The 18,826-nt window shown below is 43.2% G+C and overlaps 1 protein-coding gene across 3 annotated transcripts in view; it reads left to right on the top strand.

The window, feature by feature from the left end:
* CADPS (calcium dependent secretion activator) overlaps nt 1-18,826 on the top strand; it is a 414,447-nt gene that overhangs the window by 329,667 nt on the left and 65,954 nt on the right. For 2 of the 3 annotated variants that reach the window (XM_072941600.1, XM_072941598.1), the window contains exons 21-24: nt 4,065-4,220; nt 7,987-8,134; nt 15,957-16,031; nt 16,944-17,027. In XM_072941600.1, coding sequence (XP_072797701.1) covers nt 4,065-4,220; nt 7,987-8,134; nt 15,957-16,031; nt 16,944-17,027 — 463 coding nt within the window. Of the gene's footprint in view, nt 1-490; nt 638-4,064; nt 4,221-7,986; nt 8,135-15,956; nt 16,032-16,943; nt 17,028-18,826 lie in introns of all 3 variants that reach the window. The other variant, XM_072941599.1, reaches the window with a different exon arrangement.

Below are 18,826 nucleotides of genomic sequence, written 5' to 3'. Positions count from 1 at the left end.
CTTAAGAAATGTGCCTCTATCAAAAATCATTTGTAAATAAGAGTAAGAAAATGAAAGCTCTCCGCCATTTCTTTGTCCCAGCCACCTCACTGCAGCCCTTGCCACAGCAATGCCAAGAATTCCATGAACTTCAAGTTCTTAGTACGAGACAAGGTCTAGACCCACATGGCAATGGATCTGAAAGCTGAAGGCCCCTCACAAAGACATCTAAATAACACGATCATTGTATATAGGGGTCCATGAGTGTCCACGCTTTTAAGTCGCTCTGTGGTTCATTTTTTTTTCCCCATTCACTTTTACCTTTTCTTTCTAAAGACTGAGCCACACCACAGCTCCCCATCCGTAAGCTGCTTTCTGAAATGTGTCACTTAAGTTTTCGCTGTTGTCTTGCTGTGGATTTAGCCGGTTTATTTACAATTGTCGTGTGCTTCTGCCACATCTGCATTGTCACTGTGATGGTATTTTTTCTTTCTGTCTGTTTCTTCCACAGGAGTTTAACCAGTAATCTACCCAATGTGAACCTACCCAATGTGAACCTTCCCAAAGTACCAAATCTACCAGTTAACATCCCTCTAGGCATCCCACAAATGCCTACTTTTTCGGCACCGTCATGGATGGCTGCTATATATGATGCTGAGTGTGTATTCAGTTCACATTAGCTCTAATTTAAATTTAAGTGATCTTGGCATGGATATGTATTGTTTATTTCTATACATCCTATATAACAGAGATGGAGATGGATAATTAGACATATTTTGCTGATCATACAGAGACAATATTGTTTATTTCTGGCATCCAACGTGTTTGTAAGGCGTTTGCTATATATACAGCGCTAACAATTTGTCTTACGCCCACTGAACATTTGAGGACTGTGTTTCACTTCCTGAATTCTTTTGCAAAAGAATTCTTTCTTCCCATGTTTTGGTTTGTTTTGTTTTGTTTCTTTAATGCAGGTGACATGATTTGGGGAGTTAATCATCCAGAAATAGTCTGGGAAACCTCTTTGCTGGGCTGGCCAATCATTTCTGGCTTGATCCAAATTAGAGAGGAAAGCACACCTACCTAGAAGCTATTTTTTGGCTTGTTGGTTGGTTTTTGTTTGTTTTTTTTTTAAATAAAAAACATCCTAGAGACCATCTAAACCATAAAGCATATTTCTGGTGTCAGCAAATGGCAAGAAGTATTAACAGTATGTTCAGGGCTAAATGAAAATGTCTGAATGGACCCAACCTTAGTAATGTAAACGTTATTTAAAGATACGCTCCAAGGCCATAATTCAGTTCGGAGCCCTGAGAGGTAGCAAGATCTGTAAATTTAAGAATGCAAGATTCAAGCAACAGATCATTAGATTTCGGGGTAGCCGCATCACCTGCGGTCTGGATGTAGGGCCAGTCTCTCCGCTCATCCGTACAGATGCCAGCAATGGGAGGGGTTTGTTTCTCTTGGAGGTCAGGTCACCCCTTTAAAGCCAGCGGTTTGAAGGATAGGGGTTGAGAAGCCATTTCTTCTGCTTGGGAAATGAAGCCTTTCTCCTCCTTTCCTTAGCAAGAAGATCCAGCACCCCAAAATCCTACCTCAGGGAAATGAAATTAGAACCACATGCATGATTTAATGAGTGAAAGAAGGCTGAGCGATTCTCGACCCTCCTTTGATCCTTTTCTTAGACCACAGCTAATTATAGGCCAGATAAGCTTTTTTCTTGAAAGAATAAATTGGCACATTTTCAAAGGGAAGTGTTATTATCAAAGGAATAAAAAATGATCTGAAACTGGCAGTGATGGTTTGAAATCTCAGAATCGCATTTATCAAGATGGATTTCAACATTTTTATTTCTGCAGTCATCCAGGTAGGGGCCAGGACTTGAAAATGACGGCTCTACTTGATTCCTCCAAAGCGGCCTAATATATATATATACTTTTTTTTTTTAACCCTATTCACTCACAAGTCCACAACAAAATCATCTGGTCAATGTGTCAGAATTTTTTTTTTTTTAAAGACAAATTAAAACCTCCAAAATTTGTATCTGGAAAAAAAAAAAACCTTTTTAAAAAAAAAACCCATGAATCATATTCATGCTAAGATGACTCTATTAAAAGTTAGATCAGGTAGTCTCTGTTAAAAATTTAAAAAAATAAATATCTGAAAGCTTCTCTTACCTCCTTCTGTGCATGCTCTGTGACACTGTTTTTGAAAAGATATGAATCAAGACATTGTAATAAAGCAGATAATGGTCTCCCTTCCATTAATTAAGGCATAAGTGGGAACACATTTTGGTAACTGCTCAGCAATCAAAATAATCTTGGTGCTATTGCCTTAACATTAACAGTTTATCTTAAAAATAAAAAGAAAATATTCTTTTCCTCATGTCAAAACTTAATAATAAGCTCTTCAAAGAAAAAAAAAAAACCCTAGAAGAATTTTTTGAAACTCTGAAACCAGATGGGTGTCAAAATGTTGTTGTAATAAATACCAATTATTGCATTCATATGTACTTAATGATTTAAAACATACAACCGTGCAGTTCCAAAACGGGGTTTAGAACTAGACAAAGTTGGGGTTTCTTTTTCCCGAGCAGAGGACAGGACAAGGGGAAGGCTGGACTCTCCATGGAGAAACCATGTGTTCCCCCATTTTTGAACAGCACTGAATGGCAGTACCTGGAAAGAAGGCGTAGATTCTCGGTCACCCACCAGGAAATGCCTGATTCTATATCTTTTCATAATTTCAGTTTCCTCCTTTGCCACCTTTCATTTTAAGGACGTGTTTCCATGTTACCTGCTCCTTCGTGTCAGATACATCTTCCGTACTGACCTCAGGCCGGTCTGTCCTTGAAAGCATTACCCTGTTGGTCCAGGCCGTAGACGCCCTCCCGGCATGTTGGGAGTTTGCCCCCGCCTCCCCGCAGTAGCTGTGTATGCATTTATGCACTATAGCTGTATCTCTCTCTCTCTCTCTGAAGCATTAATTCAATGCAGCTGGCATCTGTCACAATAGAAACACCCACTCTCATCTGTTTCTATAGACGATGTCAGAACAAGTGGTAATGCATGGTATGTTGGACATTTGATAAACTGCCGTGTTAGCATTAGTGGTATGCGAGGAAGAGGGTGGAGGGTGGCCACCCCTCAGAGCTCCAAAGGGGGTTGTCACAAAAGAGAAAGCCAGCCACAGAAGGGCGAGAGGGCGCGAGGTGAGGCATTTCCCGTACACAGGCTTTCCGTCGATGCCCCTGGTAAAAGTGTCTTAGACGTCATTGTACAGAAAGGAATCGAAACCAATTTCTCCATCTGTACAGAGGACTGGGTAAGATGGTGCAACGGTCAAAGAGCTCAGGTTTTGAGCCCTAAAGCTTTGCAAATATCCCTTGTCCACTCACCTCCGCTCCCCACCGACCTCACCTTGTCCTGGGACGGCCCGTGCCACGGGCCGGTCTCTGACAATTGGACTAATCACCAAACCGAACAAGAATCTTGGATTCAAGGTCTCCAGGTGAACTCGTCTTGATTTGAGTCACCCCAGTTTCTTCCCAGCTCTTCAAGGCAGAAAGCGGGTCCTCGCCCACCACTTTGTTAGCACTGTCCTTTTAAAACTGAAAGTCTTGTGCAGTCTCCAAGAGGGAGGCCCCTGCTCTGGAGAGGAGCCGGGGGAATGCATGAAACCCTGACCTTGAATAACTGCATGTTGCCATGTAGTTATTCTCCGCTGAGACTTAACTTCTCCCGTGGTTCGTGGCCTTCATCCGAATCATCACATGTGTTAATGTGGTTATTAAAAGAAGGCTGATTTTTACCATACATGGTTCTCCTCCTGGGGCAGCACCTCCCTCGGACGTCTCTCTGGTCTGGAATCATTGGCCCAACGAAGCCGACCAAGTCATGTATGGTAAAACTCAAAATCGGCCGGTGGAGATCTCCCCCACCTCCACCGCCAACACGCGTCGTTTTGTATGTTGAAGCCACTGTTTGCCTTAAGCCCCCTAGCCCCTAGCTGTTTTTGTGTTAGCTTTCTCAGAACCCTAGGCCGGCAGTGGGTGACTCTGATTTTTCTGATTCTTATCCTGCCAGTAACGGATCAGGGACTTCAGAAGATCTGTTCTGGAAACTCGATGCCCTTCAGACCTTCATTCGGGACTTGCACTGGCCCGAGGAAGAGTTTGGGAAGCACCTGGAGCAGCGGCTGAAGCTGATGGCGAGTGACATGATTGAATCTTGTGTCAAAAGGTGAGCCTAGGTGGCTGGACAGGGCCTGCACACCTCGCGCCCGGGACCCTGACTCAGGGACAGGAAGGTGGCCACTCTGAGAGGTGGCCATGATTTGGAGGGTTTTGGGGAAGGTGACGGTTTGTCCGAGTCAGCTGGAGTGGTGGTCACCCAGTTGTAGCTTCTGTTCCAAACCCACTGTGGCTGCCAGTTTTTCATTTAGCTGCACGAGAAGAGGGTCCTTCTTGTGTCTGTATCCCCAGTATCCAGAAGAGTCTGGCACAGAATATTTAATTGATGAATATTTGTTAAACGTATGCGTGTGAGCGTGGATGGATAGCTGGATGGGAGAAAAAAAAGGCAGCTCCACTTCTGGAGCCGGTGTATCCAGGCCAGGGAGCAGGGATCCCTCGACTTCCCAGCACCGTGGGCAGGACCCCTGCAGCATCACTCACTCTGTGTCCTGGCTCGAAGTGGAGCACACACTCCGTGCCCAGAATCTAGCCAAGTATCAACAAAGGAGCAGGAGGCATGACATGTGCATTTTGATTTTCTACAAGTGGCCCATTTTATGACCATGGCATAGAGGTTTGAGGTGGGAACGCGGTCCTTGAAGTTCCTAGGTAGACTTTGCTGAGAAAGGAGAAGAAGAATGAGGGCAGTACACATCCATTCAGCAAAGCTTGTCTGGGCTCCTCCCGTGTGCCGGGCACGGGGCTAAGTTCTTGGCGAATCAAGAAGAATGAGAGATCGCGTCCCTTCCCCTCAGGGAGCGTCTCCATCTGAATGTCAGAGACAGAACTGAAATCCGTCTGATTTGACATCATTATCATCACCCTCTCTATCCCCAGACACACATCCAAGTTCTTTTCCAGTTCATAACTGTTCCATAATTTCTCCGCATTCAAAAAAAAAAAAATCCCCCAGGCAGCTCCAGCCCCTCCAGGTCTCCAGATGTTGTGTAGTTTAGTTGATGGATCATTGGTGTGTGACGGGGGCTGGGTTTGGCTGAGAGCGGTCGGAATCTGTGATTTTCTATCTTGGAGGAAGAAAAGAGAAGTAACAGCATCAAAACTGGAAACCGAAAGGGCAAAAGAACAACACGGTTGCAGGTAGGGGAGCGTCTCCGCAGGAACTAGGGCGAGAATCGTGCTGTGGAGAATCCGGGCAGGTGTCCAATGGCTCTTCTGGAAGCTTAAAGGCCCGGTGATGGAGGTTTTTGTGTTTTGCTCTTTTTCTTCCCACTCTTAGAACCAGAGGCAGGCCTCGCTCTCAGACTCAGAGGTCAAAGTCTTTCCTTAGGGGTTTGAATTTCCACCATTTCTTATATGGTCTGTATCAATTTTAGGAAAAGTAAGTCTTTCCCCAGAGCCAAACCATTCCACCAGAAACTCCTCGCAGGGCAGTCCCCCTTGATCTGTACCAGCGGCTACAATGCACTAGAATGAACACTTAGTGGCTTCTGATCTGTGCTCACAACTGTACGGACAGACATGTATGCTCTTCTCTGAGAGGCCAGAGTCCTGAGTAGGGAGTAAGAAACAGGGAGAAAGAGACATGGATGTGAAAGGTGGACGGTGACTCTCTTGTCTCCCTTACCACGTGTCTTTACAGATCAGCCATCTCAAACTGGGGGAGCCACTCCAAGGAAGGGAGTGTATCTTAATTCATTCTGAATCCTGACCCTCCCCACGCCCCAGCCTCATGCTTGGCACAAAGCAGCCGTTAAGCAACGTTTTATTAACAGAAGTTGATCAACTGCTCGTGTACACCTGGCCCGGGACACACAAATGTCCTTTTAAATTTAGGCCCCAGATAAAAGCAGCTAGGGGCCAACACAGGAGCAGGTATCACCCTCAGGCCTCCAGATTCAAGGGAGTAAAGCATGAGAAAGTCCGGGGATGTTTTAAGACTTTCAATCCACACCAAGAACCTAGAACGTTTGCTTTCCTCTTTGGGACAGAGCAAGAGGGCCTTGTTCTAGAAGGACACGAGCATGATTTCTTGGATGTAAATATGCAGTGCCAAAAAGTCAATCAGGCGCTCCTTATTTCCAGGTTTCTAAGCAGTTTAAATCATTCATTTGATGGACTCACAGAGCCTCTGGTTTAGTCCGTGTCACGCACCGTGCTCCACAGCAAATCAGGCAGCCTAACTCTGCCCTTGGAGACAAAGTAGATGAAGTGACCCCTCAGTCGTATTCATCTTGCATTCAGCATCCTCTCTTCACAGCCGCGCCCTCCCAGGCTGGGAACAGCTCTCCCGTGAGAACAGAAGACGATTACTTCATTGTAAGGGAGTGATTTAGCATTTCCATGTCTCAGATTGGGCCGGAACTGGCCCCCAAACCTCTGAAGATCAGCACAGGGACCTGTCCAACGCAGTCCCGGCCCATCAGGCCTCCTTTTCGCAAAACCAGAAAGTGATGTATTTGCGACGTAGCTTAAAATGATCATCACGATTAGAAAGCTACTTCAGTGCGCCGAGCCTTTAGAAGCCAAGATACATTTATCTTTAACATGATCATATAATATATAGGAGTGTTTTAAGGGTTGGGTTTTTTTTTTAAGTTTGTTTTTTTTTTTCCCTTAAGAGCTGGGCTTCCAACCTTAGAAATTATACTTGGCTTCCCTGCATGCACCCAGGGTGTGTTAGCAAGCTGGCATCCCTTCCTGAGCGAACTAGCTGTGTGGTCCTCCCTGTGCACTGTTAGAAAACTGCTACAAATACCTCTTAAAGCAATGCTTTCCCGGTGGCTGCATGATCTCCAGAACCCGACAGTGAACGAGGCAGAAAGGACGCACTGGGCGAAGGGAGCTTTTGCAAAACCTCTTCCCGACCAGGTGCTTTTCTTTAAAAGCACGTGCTGATGTGACCCACTTCTCCGAAACCTTTTAAAAAATCTAACCAGTCCCCTTTACGATGTTGATATCAAGGGTGAAATCTCACCCCTGTGTTACCCGCTGGCCATATGCTGGACTAGGTTTGTCCTGTGAGCAGTTAGCACATTGGTTGGGTCATAATTTGACCTACGTCAAAATTAGATCACATTAAGGTTCCACCTTTGCATATTTCTTGAAATGGTAAGTATATTATAGTTTTACTTACAAAAATAATATTTCCTTATTGCGAAGTAATACACTGACGTTGCAAAAGCACACAAACAGACCTTCTGCAAGTCCCCTAGTGTGACTGCTCCTAATTTCACCCTCCTCCCCAAGGGTAGCCATCTTATTTTTTTTAGTCTCTAAAGCAATAGAATAAGCTTGTTGGATTTTTTTTTTCACGTCACTCTCTTAAAATCAGAAAGAAAGAAAAAAGAAAGATTAACTGTCATTTAAGATATTTCCCCCCATGAGATTTTCGAAGATTAGAAGCTCCTTTTTTGTTTTTTGGGTTTTTTTTTTTTAATGAAGTGATTGAAGATAAGCAGTTGCCGATGTGAGAGAACTTTTACATGCTATAATGCTGCTGTAATTGGAGTTTTGTTCATTGATTCATTCTCCTGCAATTAGGGTTCTCCATAGCGTGTGAACTATAGACAGAAAAACGCCAAGCTACAGGTGTTCCACGTACTGCCGAGAAAGGAGGGGTTTGCGTGGCTGTCTCTGTGAATAGGCCTTCCTTAGCCGGGAAAGTCATTTGAAAAAGAACACATGTGAAGTCATTGTCGATTGAAACTGATTACAGCCTTCAATTCTCTTTTTCACTGACCTCTCAGAAAATGTCTCCTCCACCTGCTGCCATCTGAATGCTGAATTGGTCTTTTCCTACTTTGTTTTAATAGAACCAGGATTGCATTTGAAGTTAAGCTGCAAAAAACCAGTCGATCAACAGATTTTCGAGTCCCACAGTCAATATGCACCATGTTTAATGTTATGGTTGATGCCAAAGCTCAATCAACAAAACTTTGCAGCATGGAAATGGGCCAAGAGGTAAAAAAAAAAAAAAAAAAAAAAACAGATTTTTTTTTTTCCCTCCTCTTATCGATCACGTAGAAGAAAACTTCACAAATTCCTTCCATCTACCCTGGTCTGCTAGTTTCAGAAATATACTCTTAACATTTGTGGATGAAGCCACGGATGAATGTTTGGGATCTGTTTGTTAAGTAAATTTCTAAGGCATTTGCTGATGGTGATGCCAGTCACTTAGAAGTGATTCTTGGCTGGAGCTGGGGGTGGCCATAAAGTTCCTTGAAGTCAGATGAAGTTCGATGACCTTAGTGAACAGGCTGGCATCGCCAACAGATCTGTTTTCCAGGAAGCAAGTCATTTTCACATTTGAAGTGCATTTTGTCACTTGGAACATCTGGACAACAGAGGAACACTCTTCCTTACATCAGGCAACTTCCGGGATGTATAATGTTCTGTCACCCTGCTACCCAGTCCCCCCAGCCAGCAGGCTTTGAATTTCCAAGAAATCACAGACTTTCCGTTTTCTTTAGACGGAATTGATTGTGAATCTTCCCTGACCGAAAGTTTAGTCCTTTGCAAAGTTTCCAATTCGCAAGTGGTATTTAAAATGTAAAGGAGAAAGAAACAGCAACTTGGGCTTGATTAAAGACTATCGTGATCATTTTTCTCTGATGGCCTTAAGCCAGCTAGATATTCATATACCAATTTAGAATTAATTCAGAAACATTTCTGGCAACTCTCGTGTTGTTGCCAATTGGCATAAATTGCTCCTAAATCAGATCTTTCGATACCAGCCTTAACACGCTCAGAATTTTTACTAAATTATATTTGCTCCTTATTCGTTATTTATTTTCTCTTTCGGCACCTTCCATTTTTAAATGTGGGTTGGTGGTATTCTCTTCCTGGCAAGATCATCTCTAACCTTCTTTCCCCTCCAGATCGGCTTCCTCAGCCATCCCCGTTAGCTTCTGCTCCTGACTGGTTGTCTTAGTGGATACCTTTCCCCAGGGAGTGTATTCTAGGCCCTGGGGTCAAGTGCAAGGTGCTGGTGATTCTCTGCCTGGCTCCATTTGCCGCATGAGAATGAGCTGGAGCAGTTGTTCTCAAATTTCAGACTCTGTCAGTCTTATCCAGAGAGCTTCTTAAAACCCAGGTTATTGGGTCCCACCTCACGAGTTTCTGATAGGTCTGGGGTGTGGTTCAGGAAATTGCATTTCTGACAAATTCCCCAGTGATGCTGATACTACTGGCTGGTCTGGAGACCACATTTTGAGAACCCCTGGTCCAGAGGCTCAGTGTCCACAAAGAGTTAAGGAGAAGGGCTGAGGTACAAAGGACAGCCTCCTGAGGAAGGTGTGGTTTGGGTGTCCAGACACTGGGACTCTTGCCCTGGCTATGCTGCAACCAGTCTGGTCAAGTCACTCAGTCTCTTTCAACCTCAGTTTCCTCATCTGTAAAATGATAGCATGCTTCTAGTTTTATTCGGGCTGTTTTTAGTTGTGGGATCAATTCTGCAAACCTTACCAAGAAGACCAGGTTTCATTTATTTATATGAAACAAATAAAATCAGAGTTGTTCTGGATGAAATGGGGGGGGCAGGGGATCAAGGAAGAGGGAACCCAGAGCTCAAGCTACCATATTTCTCTTCACCTCTGCGTTTCTTCACTGCCCCCCAGTCCCCCCACCTACCCACAATTCTCTGCGGGACTCTGAGCAATCTCTTAGGCTTCACAGAGCCCACTATAAAAACCCTGTTTTTGGTGACCTCTGAAGTTCATTAAGACCCCACTGAGTTCAAACTTTCCTGAATCCCTTCCCTTCTAAAATATTCTCCTCTTGAGCTTCTTTTTTTTAGATTGAGGTAGAGTTCGCATATCATAAAATCACCCTTTTAAAGTGTACAGCTGAATAGTTTTTAATATATTCACAAAGTTATGCAGCCATCGTCACAGTCAATTGTAGGACATTCTCATCATCCTAAAAAGAAACCAGACCCATTAGTAGTCATTCCCCAACCCTCCCTCCCCAGCCCCAGGTAACCACCACTCCACTTGCTGTCTCTAAGGATTTGCCTCTTCCGAGCAGTCCATATAAAAGAAATACCATGTGTGGCCTTTGGCAGCTGGTTTCTTTCACGTGGCATCATGTTTTCAAGATTCATCCATGTTGTGCATGCTTTTTATAGCTACGTAATATTCTGTTACGTGGATATACCACATTTTATTTGTCACGTCATCCGTTGATGGACATTTGAGTTGTTTCTACTTTTTAGCTGCTACGAGTAATGCTGCCTTGAATGTTCCTGTACAAGTTTCCATGTGGACCTATGTTGTCAGCTTCTTGAATAGGTGCCAAAGAGTGAAGTTGCTGGGTCACACGGTAACTCTATGTTTAGCTAGTCGAGGAATAGCCAAACCATTTTCCAAAGTGGCTGCACCATTTTGCATTCCCACCAGCAGTGGGTGAGAAATCCTATTTCTCCGCAGCTTAGCCAGAGCTTCTTTTTATCTAGCTTTTTTGTTCTGGGCAGCCTACTGTGTGTAAGATGGTACCTCGTTATGGTTTTGATTTGCAGTGATGTTGGCCATCTTTTCATGTGCTTTTGATTGCTTATAGCTCTTCTTTGAGGAAATGTCTATTCATTCAAATCCCTTGTTTATTTTTTAAATTGGTTTGTCCTGTATCATTCAAGGGCTCCGTATAGATTCTGGATACTAGACCATTATCATATATATGATTGGTAACTATTTTCTTGCCTTTTGTGGGTTGTGGTTTTGTTTTGTTTTGTTTTGTTTTGTTTTTCCACTTTCTCGGTAAGAAGCACAAATCTCTTTTTTAAGTTTTACGGAGTCCACTTTGTCTTTTTCCCTCCCAGCTGCTTGAGATGTCCGCTTTAACTGAGTTTCACAAGAATGACACCGTTCTCAGTAGGGCAGGGTTGGTAGCTTTTACAGTCTCTCTTCAGACTGATTCCGTTGTGGCCGTGTTTATACAGCTCCCACATACCTGAGCAGACGGCTAAACAATCCCATCAAAGAAGCCCCATCACTCTGACCTTTTTTTTTTAAACTGGGCTTTGGAGAGAGTGGACGGGATTGGGTAGGGTGGAGGGGAGGTGGTCAGAAAATCTGATGAAATGCATGAAGCCATATCTCAGGGGGGAAATACTTCCATACAATTTCACTGTGTAATGGCAGGGGACCTGTGGGTGGACCTTGGTAGGCCAAACTATAGTTGCTGGTTGGTACTGAGAAATCACAAGTGGATATTGTCCCAGTGGACCCTGTCTGTTATCTTTGCCACTCACCACTTCTGTGCTAGAGTAGAATGACCTTGGCTTAAACTTGAAGTCTTGATTTTCTAGAATAAATTGCCCAGTGGCTTAATCCCTACATCACATGGACTCCACACCTTAGCTACCAACCTGTATGACGTTGAGCAAGTCACTTACTCTCATAACCTTGCTGTCATCGTGTGTCTCATGAGAGAGAGAGCATGCAACTTACAACCTTAGAGAGGTATGTGGCTTGTCAAATTTGGGGATAAGCCTTCCTAATTTCTGGATGTAAGATGAGAATGCTGGCTTGGATATTCCCCAAATAGTAACATTTTTGAGGCAAAACGGCAGTGACTACTTCTTTCTGGACATTGTTCTATTTGATAGAGTAGAAAAGACTTCATGAGTTACCCCCCTCCCCGATGATTCAACATATTGGGGTTTTTTTTTAATGAAAACATTAGCTGAGACTGATAAACATATCCCATGTTGCCTAAACTAGTTCACACCCCCCCCCCAGATTAAATGATCTTTGTGAAGGGCCATCCAGTACTGTGTTCTGGTCTGTGATTCTTACCCTAAGCCTATCCATTTCTCAAGCCACGCCAGAGACTTGCTGGGCCATTTCTCCTTCGTATAGTTGAATCAGAGGCACCTAAGTGACCAGCTTGTGAGAAATGAGGCCTCTTCTGACCTTAAAATGCCAAGTGACTGAGGACAGTCAGAATGAAGCCAGTACATATGTAAATATATACTTCCTCTGAAGGACCTTGCTCTGTGGCTGCGACCTTGAGTAGAACTGTCATGGAGAAGTTCCTGCAAATGGTCTCTCCTTCCCTCTTCTCACTTTGTAGAATGGGGATATTCATCTCCAAAGTCGAAACTGAATTGTTAAAATGAGGTTGGCCAAGGGTGGCTAGAAACATCATGAAACTGGGAGGAGAAAAGCCCAGTGTTTTCATGTAGTTTTCACTTTGTGATATTGGATCATAAACTCATATTATAGATCTAGTTACTAACACCTGCTCTCACCTGGGTTCCAACTCCCTCACGGTATTTTGGGCTAGAGACCAACCAGGTGGCACAGTAGTCTCCAATTTTAAGATCACTTCCTGAATTTCATCCCTAGGGTGAAGTCGCAGTTAAAGGCAGCTGTTGCAACATTTGTTAACCATACTTTTCCATCTTAAATATTTATTTGTTCATTAAAATTTGTGAAGGCACCCATAGAGGGGAAATTGTGTATTAAATAGTTTCTCACTTGGTCTAGTGTGTTTTCATCTCATTTCCAAGGTCAGATGGTCTTAACAGAAAGACAACATACACACAATCTGTTCCATGACAAGGCAAAATGTGCAGCACAGGAAGTCGAGTGGAATAATTTTCACAAAGTGATTGTGAGTTTGTTGCAACTGAGCTCGTCAGTAGCAAAAGTAAAGTCTGAAAACTTTCCATGCCATTGAAGATGAGTAGTTTCCTTGCGATCGCCAGCATGTAGTGCCCCAGAATATAACTTCAGGATATTGTTATTTTTATGAGGGTCAAGGCAACCTAAGAAGGCCAACAGAGAGGAACGGAAAATGCAAAAATAGAAAGGATCCCTCTTGGTTCCCAAATTAGAAGGCAGATAGACTGCAAGAAATATGACTGCAAGAAATTTTCTGACAAGATAGTTTAGTTAAGGGGGTGGTAAGTAAAAGATGCCCCAGTAGTATTTCTGTCTCCTTTATGGACCTTTTCATGTGCATGGAGCAATGTATCTCCTAAGAAAGAGTGGAGCGAAAGCAGAGTACTCACTATTGCTCCAGAAAAGCAAATCCCTCAAATTAAGTCTCAGGAGAACCTGATCAAGGAAATTCATGTGTTTTGCAATCACTTGAATAGGAATGGGGGCTGCTTTGACATGTACCCCTTTGCCACATGATAAGCAGAGTGGATATTACCCTGACCACCTGTCTTTCCCAAAGTAGGTTTTACTTAACTCGGGTTATAATTTACATACAATGAAGTGTATAGATTTTAGATGAATTTAGAGAAATGTATGCAAACATGTAATTACCATGCTAATCAGTTAGTAATTGTAATAGTCATTCTGACGGGTGGCACTTCTGAGTTTCTAAACCATGTTTCCATGCATGGTTTCATTACTCCATTAGGTGGAGATGATGATTGTATTCCCAACAGGGGTAATTCTAGCCACGTGGAGGAGATGAGAAATAGACCAGTAGAGATTGACAGGAGTGGAGATCATAATATTATTCACTTAGAGAGAAAGGGAGGTGCAGTGGGACCGCGTGGAGGGAAGGTGGGCCGTGTTTGGCATGGAAATATTGCAGATAGGAAGAGGTTCCCATAAACCCCCACGTCTCCATATACTTCAGTTTGGATTCCTTGGAGGATGAAAAGGTTGTTTATCTTTCAAGAAAGGGTGACCATGGTTAACTCCTCAGACCAAGAGTCTCCATCTTTCTTGGTGCATTGTGTGACCGCTCTTGGCTCCCTTGGCCACTTCGGCCAAGTGTTTCAAGAGATTTTTCCCTTCTTTGCTTGGTTAGAAGCCCCTCACCTAATATTTCATATGATATTGTTTTGCCTGCAACTAGCTTTTCTGAGTCAGTGAAGCCTCCTAATTAATTTAATAAATGTGAATCATATACAGCAATTCCAAAGAAAATCTAGCAAAGTGAGGCAGTCACCTGCGGAGGGAAGGTGATTCTGAATCTTATCTCAAGACCGAAAGATGAATTGGGAGCCCAGGAATGTGTCAGTATTTCTGAATTCTTTGGCTCTGACATCTTTCTTTGTGTTTCGGGCGCAGAATTCTGCAGATAGTTTTCACGCTGACCTTCAGGTTTCTGCCACTTACAAGTAAATCCTTTCATGAAGCCAGCAGTAGACACATGATGGGTCCTGATTCATCAGGACAGAATGTGGGCCATTTCCTCTAATCAGCTAAAAGGAAACTACAGTGAGATGACTGAGCAATAAGGCGACGCCCTCTCCCTACCTTTATCTTCTTGACCTTCAACAAATAATATTTGAATTGCAATTATAGTTGGCAAAATGCTTTCACACCTAGACCCTCAATTTGATCTTCAAAACAGATCTAAGAGCCTGAGAGTAGGACTGCCAGGAAAGGACTTCACTCTGGTTTTTAAATACTAGTACCACTAATAATGTAATGGTGATAGTATTAAAACAGAACAAACTTGCTAAGTATCTTCATGCAAGATTTGCCTCATTCCCTTTCCAAAATCAGTCATTTGTCCTGGCTTTCCTCCCCTTCTCATTGGTCCTGGGTGGTAGTAGAATTATCTGGGGGTTTTTGTTTGTTTGTTTGTTTGTTTTTTACAGATGAGGAAACTGAGCTGTATTTTTTTAGGCATCATGACTTCCCATCTTTGCCCTGGGGCTTTATCTAGGTCTTCCAATTACAATCAAAACGTCACCCATGACTTTAAATGAATTAACCTCATTCACATCCCTTTGCTCGCTTTCGATTGCCAGTTATCAGAATATCAAACCACATTACTATGGCTTATTATTTCTGTCTGTGTTCATAGCTTTTTGGATGGTTGGTTTAATTTTGATTGTCTCACGTGTCCTTTTGTCCTAATTTTTATTTGCACTGTTCCTTTTTCTTCTCCATTCCTCATTAATCATCCTTCTGAAAGTTTGCTAAAGAGTGGGTAAGTGTATTTTTCCTTTCCAAATAGCAATGTTTTGCATTGTTATTTTTTATTAAGGAAATATGGAATAATTCAAATGGATACTAAAGTGATCTTATAAATGTCAAGGAGCTGGCATACGGTATCTTCTGTTGAAATCGCTTTTTCTTTTTTCCTGGCAACTACAGCAGATTTTTGTTTATGTGGGGGTTTGTTTTTGCATTAGTGTTTAAGTTTAATTGACAGCAGCAGTTAGAGAAATTGAAAAACTTAGCAGCCGTCTCAGGAGAGGCTCTAAGCCTGGGTCTGCTTCTCCACGAATGAAGGAAATGTGTGGCTGACACAGGGTTCAGAAAGAGACACTTTGCTACCATACTGAGTCAACACCTGGAGACAGAACTGGGGAGCTCTCAGGCATTAACCAGAAAGATCTGATGATTTGAGAACACGTTTTGCAAAATCAATCAGTATCTTGGTCAAATTCCCTTTGGAATTTGTGACTCCGTAAGTCACATCCCCCAGCAGTTTCCCAAAGATAATTTTCATCCCCTCTATTAAATCATCGTGGTATCTTGTTTTATCAGACCCAGATCAGCAAACAGCCAGACCAGTAAGCCATCTATGCTTGCTGTTTGTAAATGTGTGTGTGTCTACACATGTCAAAGCCAGCAAAAGCTTTGGGTGAGGAAGAATGCGCCTGGTAATTTTTTTAAGAGCTTCAAATCTCCCTTCATCAAAAACCTGGAGTCAGAATCTTACAGCTGCTTCTGTGACTATAGAAATAAACTGGGTCTGCAGGCCAGGCTTTATTTATAAATTGCGTTGTCTAAAAATTACCGGCAGACGCAATGCCATCACCTCTCAAACATGCTAATATTTGTCTTTCTGTGTTCTTTAGCATCAGTACCATTCAAAAATAGACGAACTAATTGAAGAAACTGTTAAAGAAATGATAACACTCCTGGTTGCAAAGGTAACCTTCAGCTCCAGGTGAAATGTTTCATTGTGAACATTGCTTTGTTATGTCTGCATTTCCATTAAAATGTAACACGTTAAAAAGTTGCGCTGGGGACTTGTATTTCTCAGGAAACAAGACTGTACGTCACCCATCCTCAGCGCCGAATGATTTTTTCTGATGATTGCAAGCCGTGTGAAGATAAATTGATGAAGCGACATAGGTTACCTTAATAAGAATTTGGCCCCAAACATTGCACTCGGTTATGCGAAAGAAATTTGTTTTGTTTTTCGGCATTGACAAAGTTAGATTTTTTTTTTCAAAACAGAAAGTTAAACGGTAATAAGGAATTCTGCCATCCTGAAAACCCCCTTTCCCCTAGTTTCACATGCAGTGAGAGTCATAATAAAACAGAAAAGTCAGATAAAGCTATTTCAGTCACCCTCATGAATTATAGAATTTTAACTAAGTAATGCTGAATGGGAAGACATTTATATTTGCCAGTGCTAAACTTCTGTTTCCCCCAAATTACTGATAAAATACAAATAAAAATAGATTGGATTAAATGTAGTGCTAATATGTAACGTAAAAACTGCTTTGCGCAGTTTTGGATTTTGAAAAGTGCATTTAATATTATCGCGTGCTAGATGCAACTCAATAATATTTTGTCACTTTGCACTTCTGTAACACTCTATATTTGCAATCACATAATAATGAAGAGAAAGCCGAATAAGTCAAATATTTCTATGTGAAGGGAGTCTATTCCTTTCCCCAAAGACGGGAACCGAATAATAGAACTTGAACATGAGCGAGGGCTCATTGCTGGTCTCCGGGCGGTTGGGAAACGCTGCTCTTTATTGTGAACAGTCACAGTTTGAAGTAATCATTCTTTTTCCTTTTTTTTTTTTTTTTTTTTTGCTGTTTTACTAGTTCGTGACAATCTTGGAAGGAGTGCTGGCAAAATTATCCAGATATGACGAGGGAACTTTGTTTTCTTCCTTTCTGTCGTTTACCGTAAGTAAAGAGCTTTCTTTTCTGGTTTTTGTTCTAGTTTGGGTTTGGGTTTGGGTTTCTGGGAGGGGGGGCTGTTGTGTTGCATCATTTGGGTTTTGGTTTGTGTATTGTGTTAATTGCAGTTTTTACATTAACTACCGATGTGTAATCGTGACACCAGTAGAATGAGCAGAACATTTCAGACAATGCGTAATCCCAAATCCTTTCTTTTTCATTTGTGGCTATATAACATGTATGTATGTATAGGTATGTGCACAGATGCACGTATGTCTCTATATGTATGTACATATGTATCCAAAGAGAGGGTTGCCGGCCTGCACCCACCTTAGCTGTCTCGGGGAGATCACTTCATGTTTCCGGGGTACAGCTTTGTCATCTGCAAATGAGGAGAATTAATGTTAGAGGCTACAGATGGAGCCTTCCAAGTCAGACAGAGCTTGTAAATAGGTTTGATTTGGTCCTCACTGCATCGGGTATGCGTTCTTTCCTGAATTAGTGGCCCGCATTTAAGAATCGAGAGAACTCACAGAGATGTTCGTATTCCAGGGTGTCTCCGTAGGGCGGGCGGGCGGCAGCGCTGGGTCTGCATGGGCGCAGCGCACCAGTCCGCGGCGGCTGCGGCGGGTCATCCCCACGGACCAGACGCGTGTTTGTCAGCTCCCGGCAGCCCCTTCCTGGCTGTTTCGCTCATTCACGTACCTGCCTGGGTTTGGGGGTGCTGGAGTTTACGCCCTCTCGAGCAGATGATCCAGTCTGTACGCGTGCTGAGAACTTCTGATTCTGGGCAGAACTGGGCGTGGGGCTGGAAGTGAGTTAGGTGTTGGGCAGAAGCCCGCCGAATTGTGTGTAGGTGAGTGATCACCGGAGGTGGTCGCTGTCCACGGGCTGCTTCGTGGGGGCCCAGTTCTCCCATCGCTCCTGTGCCAGGCGGACTGCAGCTGCCTGCTGTCCTGCCATTTCTGATGGCAGGGTTCTTGCTGGCTCTGAGGCCAGCTGCTTTCCTGTGACAGCACCAGAGGAAAGGCAGTCAGTTTAGGACTCACCGTCTCTGGTCTTTGAAACAGCCTTATGGTGTGAAGAATCCCCTAGAGAGGCTCTCAGTGCCAAGACGAGGCCCAGGGAGTGAGTAGCACATCCTCATCTTCGGAATCCAACAGAACCGGGTCCAAACCCTGTTACCAATATTGTCCAGCTGTGTGATCTAGAGTAGGTGTCTCACCCTCTCTGAGACTTGGTTTTGGTTTGGGGGAGGTGTACCATTGTGTCACTTTGTTTCTGGGTTGTGTGTTCATGGTGGTCACCTAGCAATGTTGTTTGTGAGTGGGAAGTGGGTCATGTCATCCGTAACGAGCTGTTGTGAGGATAATGATGTAAGTGTCGATAGAGCTTAGCGTCATCCTAACACGTAAGAGGCTTCACTAAATGGCAGCTCTTATTAATAAAAGGTAACAAATATGATTATTGTACAGTGCAGACATAAGTGCACGTAGTTCTTTCCAAACATACCCGACTTTGGTGTTTCCCTAACCCACATGTTAAATTTCCTAGGAATTAGGGAAAATGTAGCCAGCAAACATTTAAAGCAATTTTTGGATTGTGTATATGCACATGGTCTACACGTCCAGCTTTTTCTGATACGTAGCTCTGATCTTCCCAAGTATACGGATTGAACTCAATCCTGAAAATGTGATGACCTTGGTCCCTAGAATTAATTGGTGAAGGTGGGGTAGGAAGAAGATGATGACAGTAGGAATTCTATCGAGTCACTCAGTAGAACCACCCATAATGTGTCACAGTGG

The sequence above is a fragment of the Vicugna pacos genome, chromosome 17 (genome assembly GCF_048564905.1).
Source record: "Vicugna pacos chromosome 17, VicPac4, whole genome shotgun sequence".
NCBI classification, from domain to species: domain Eukaryota; kingdom Metazoa; phylum Chordata; class Mammalia; order Artiodactyla; family Camelidae; genus Vicugna; species Vicugna pacos.
Note: the sequence above shows the minus strand (reverse complement) of the source record. Positions and strands in the feature narration are given on the sequence as shown.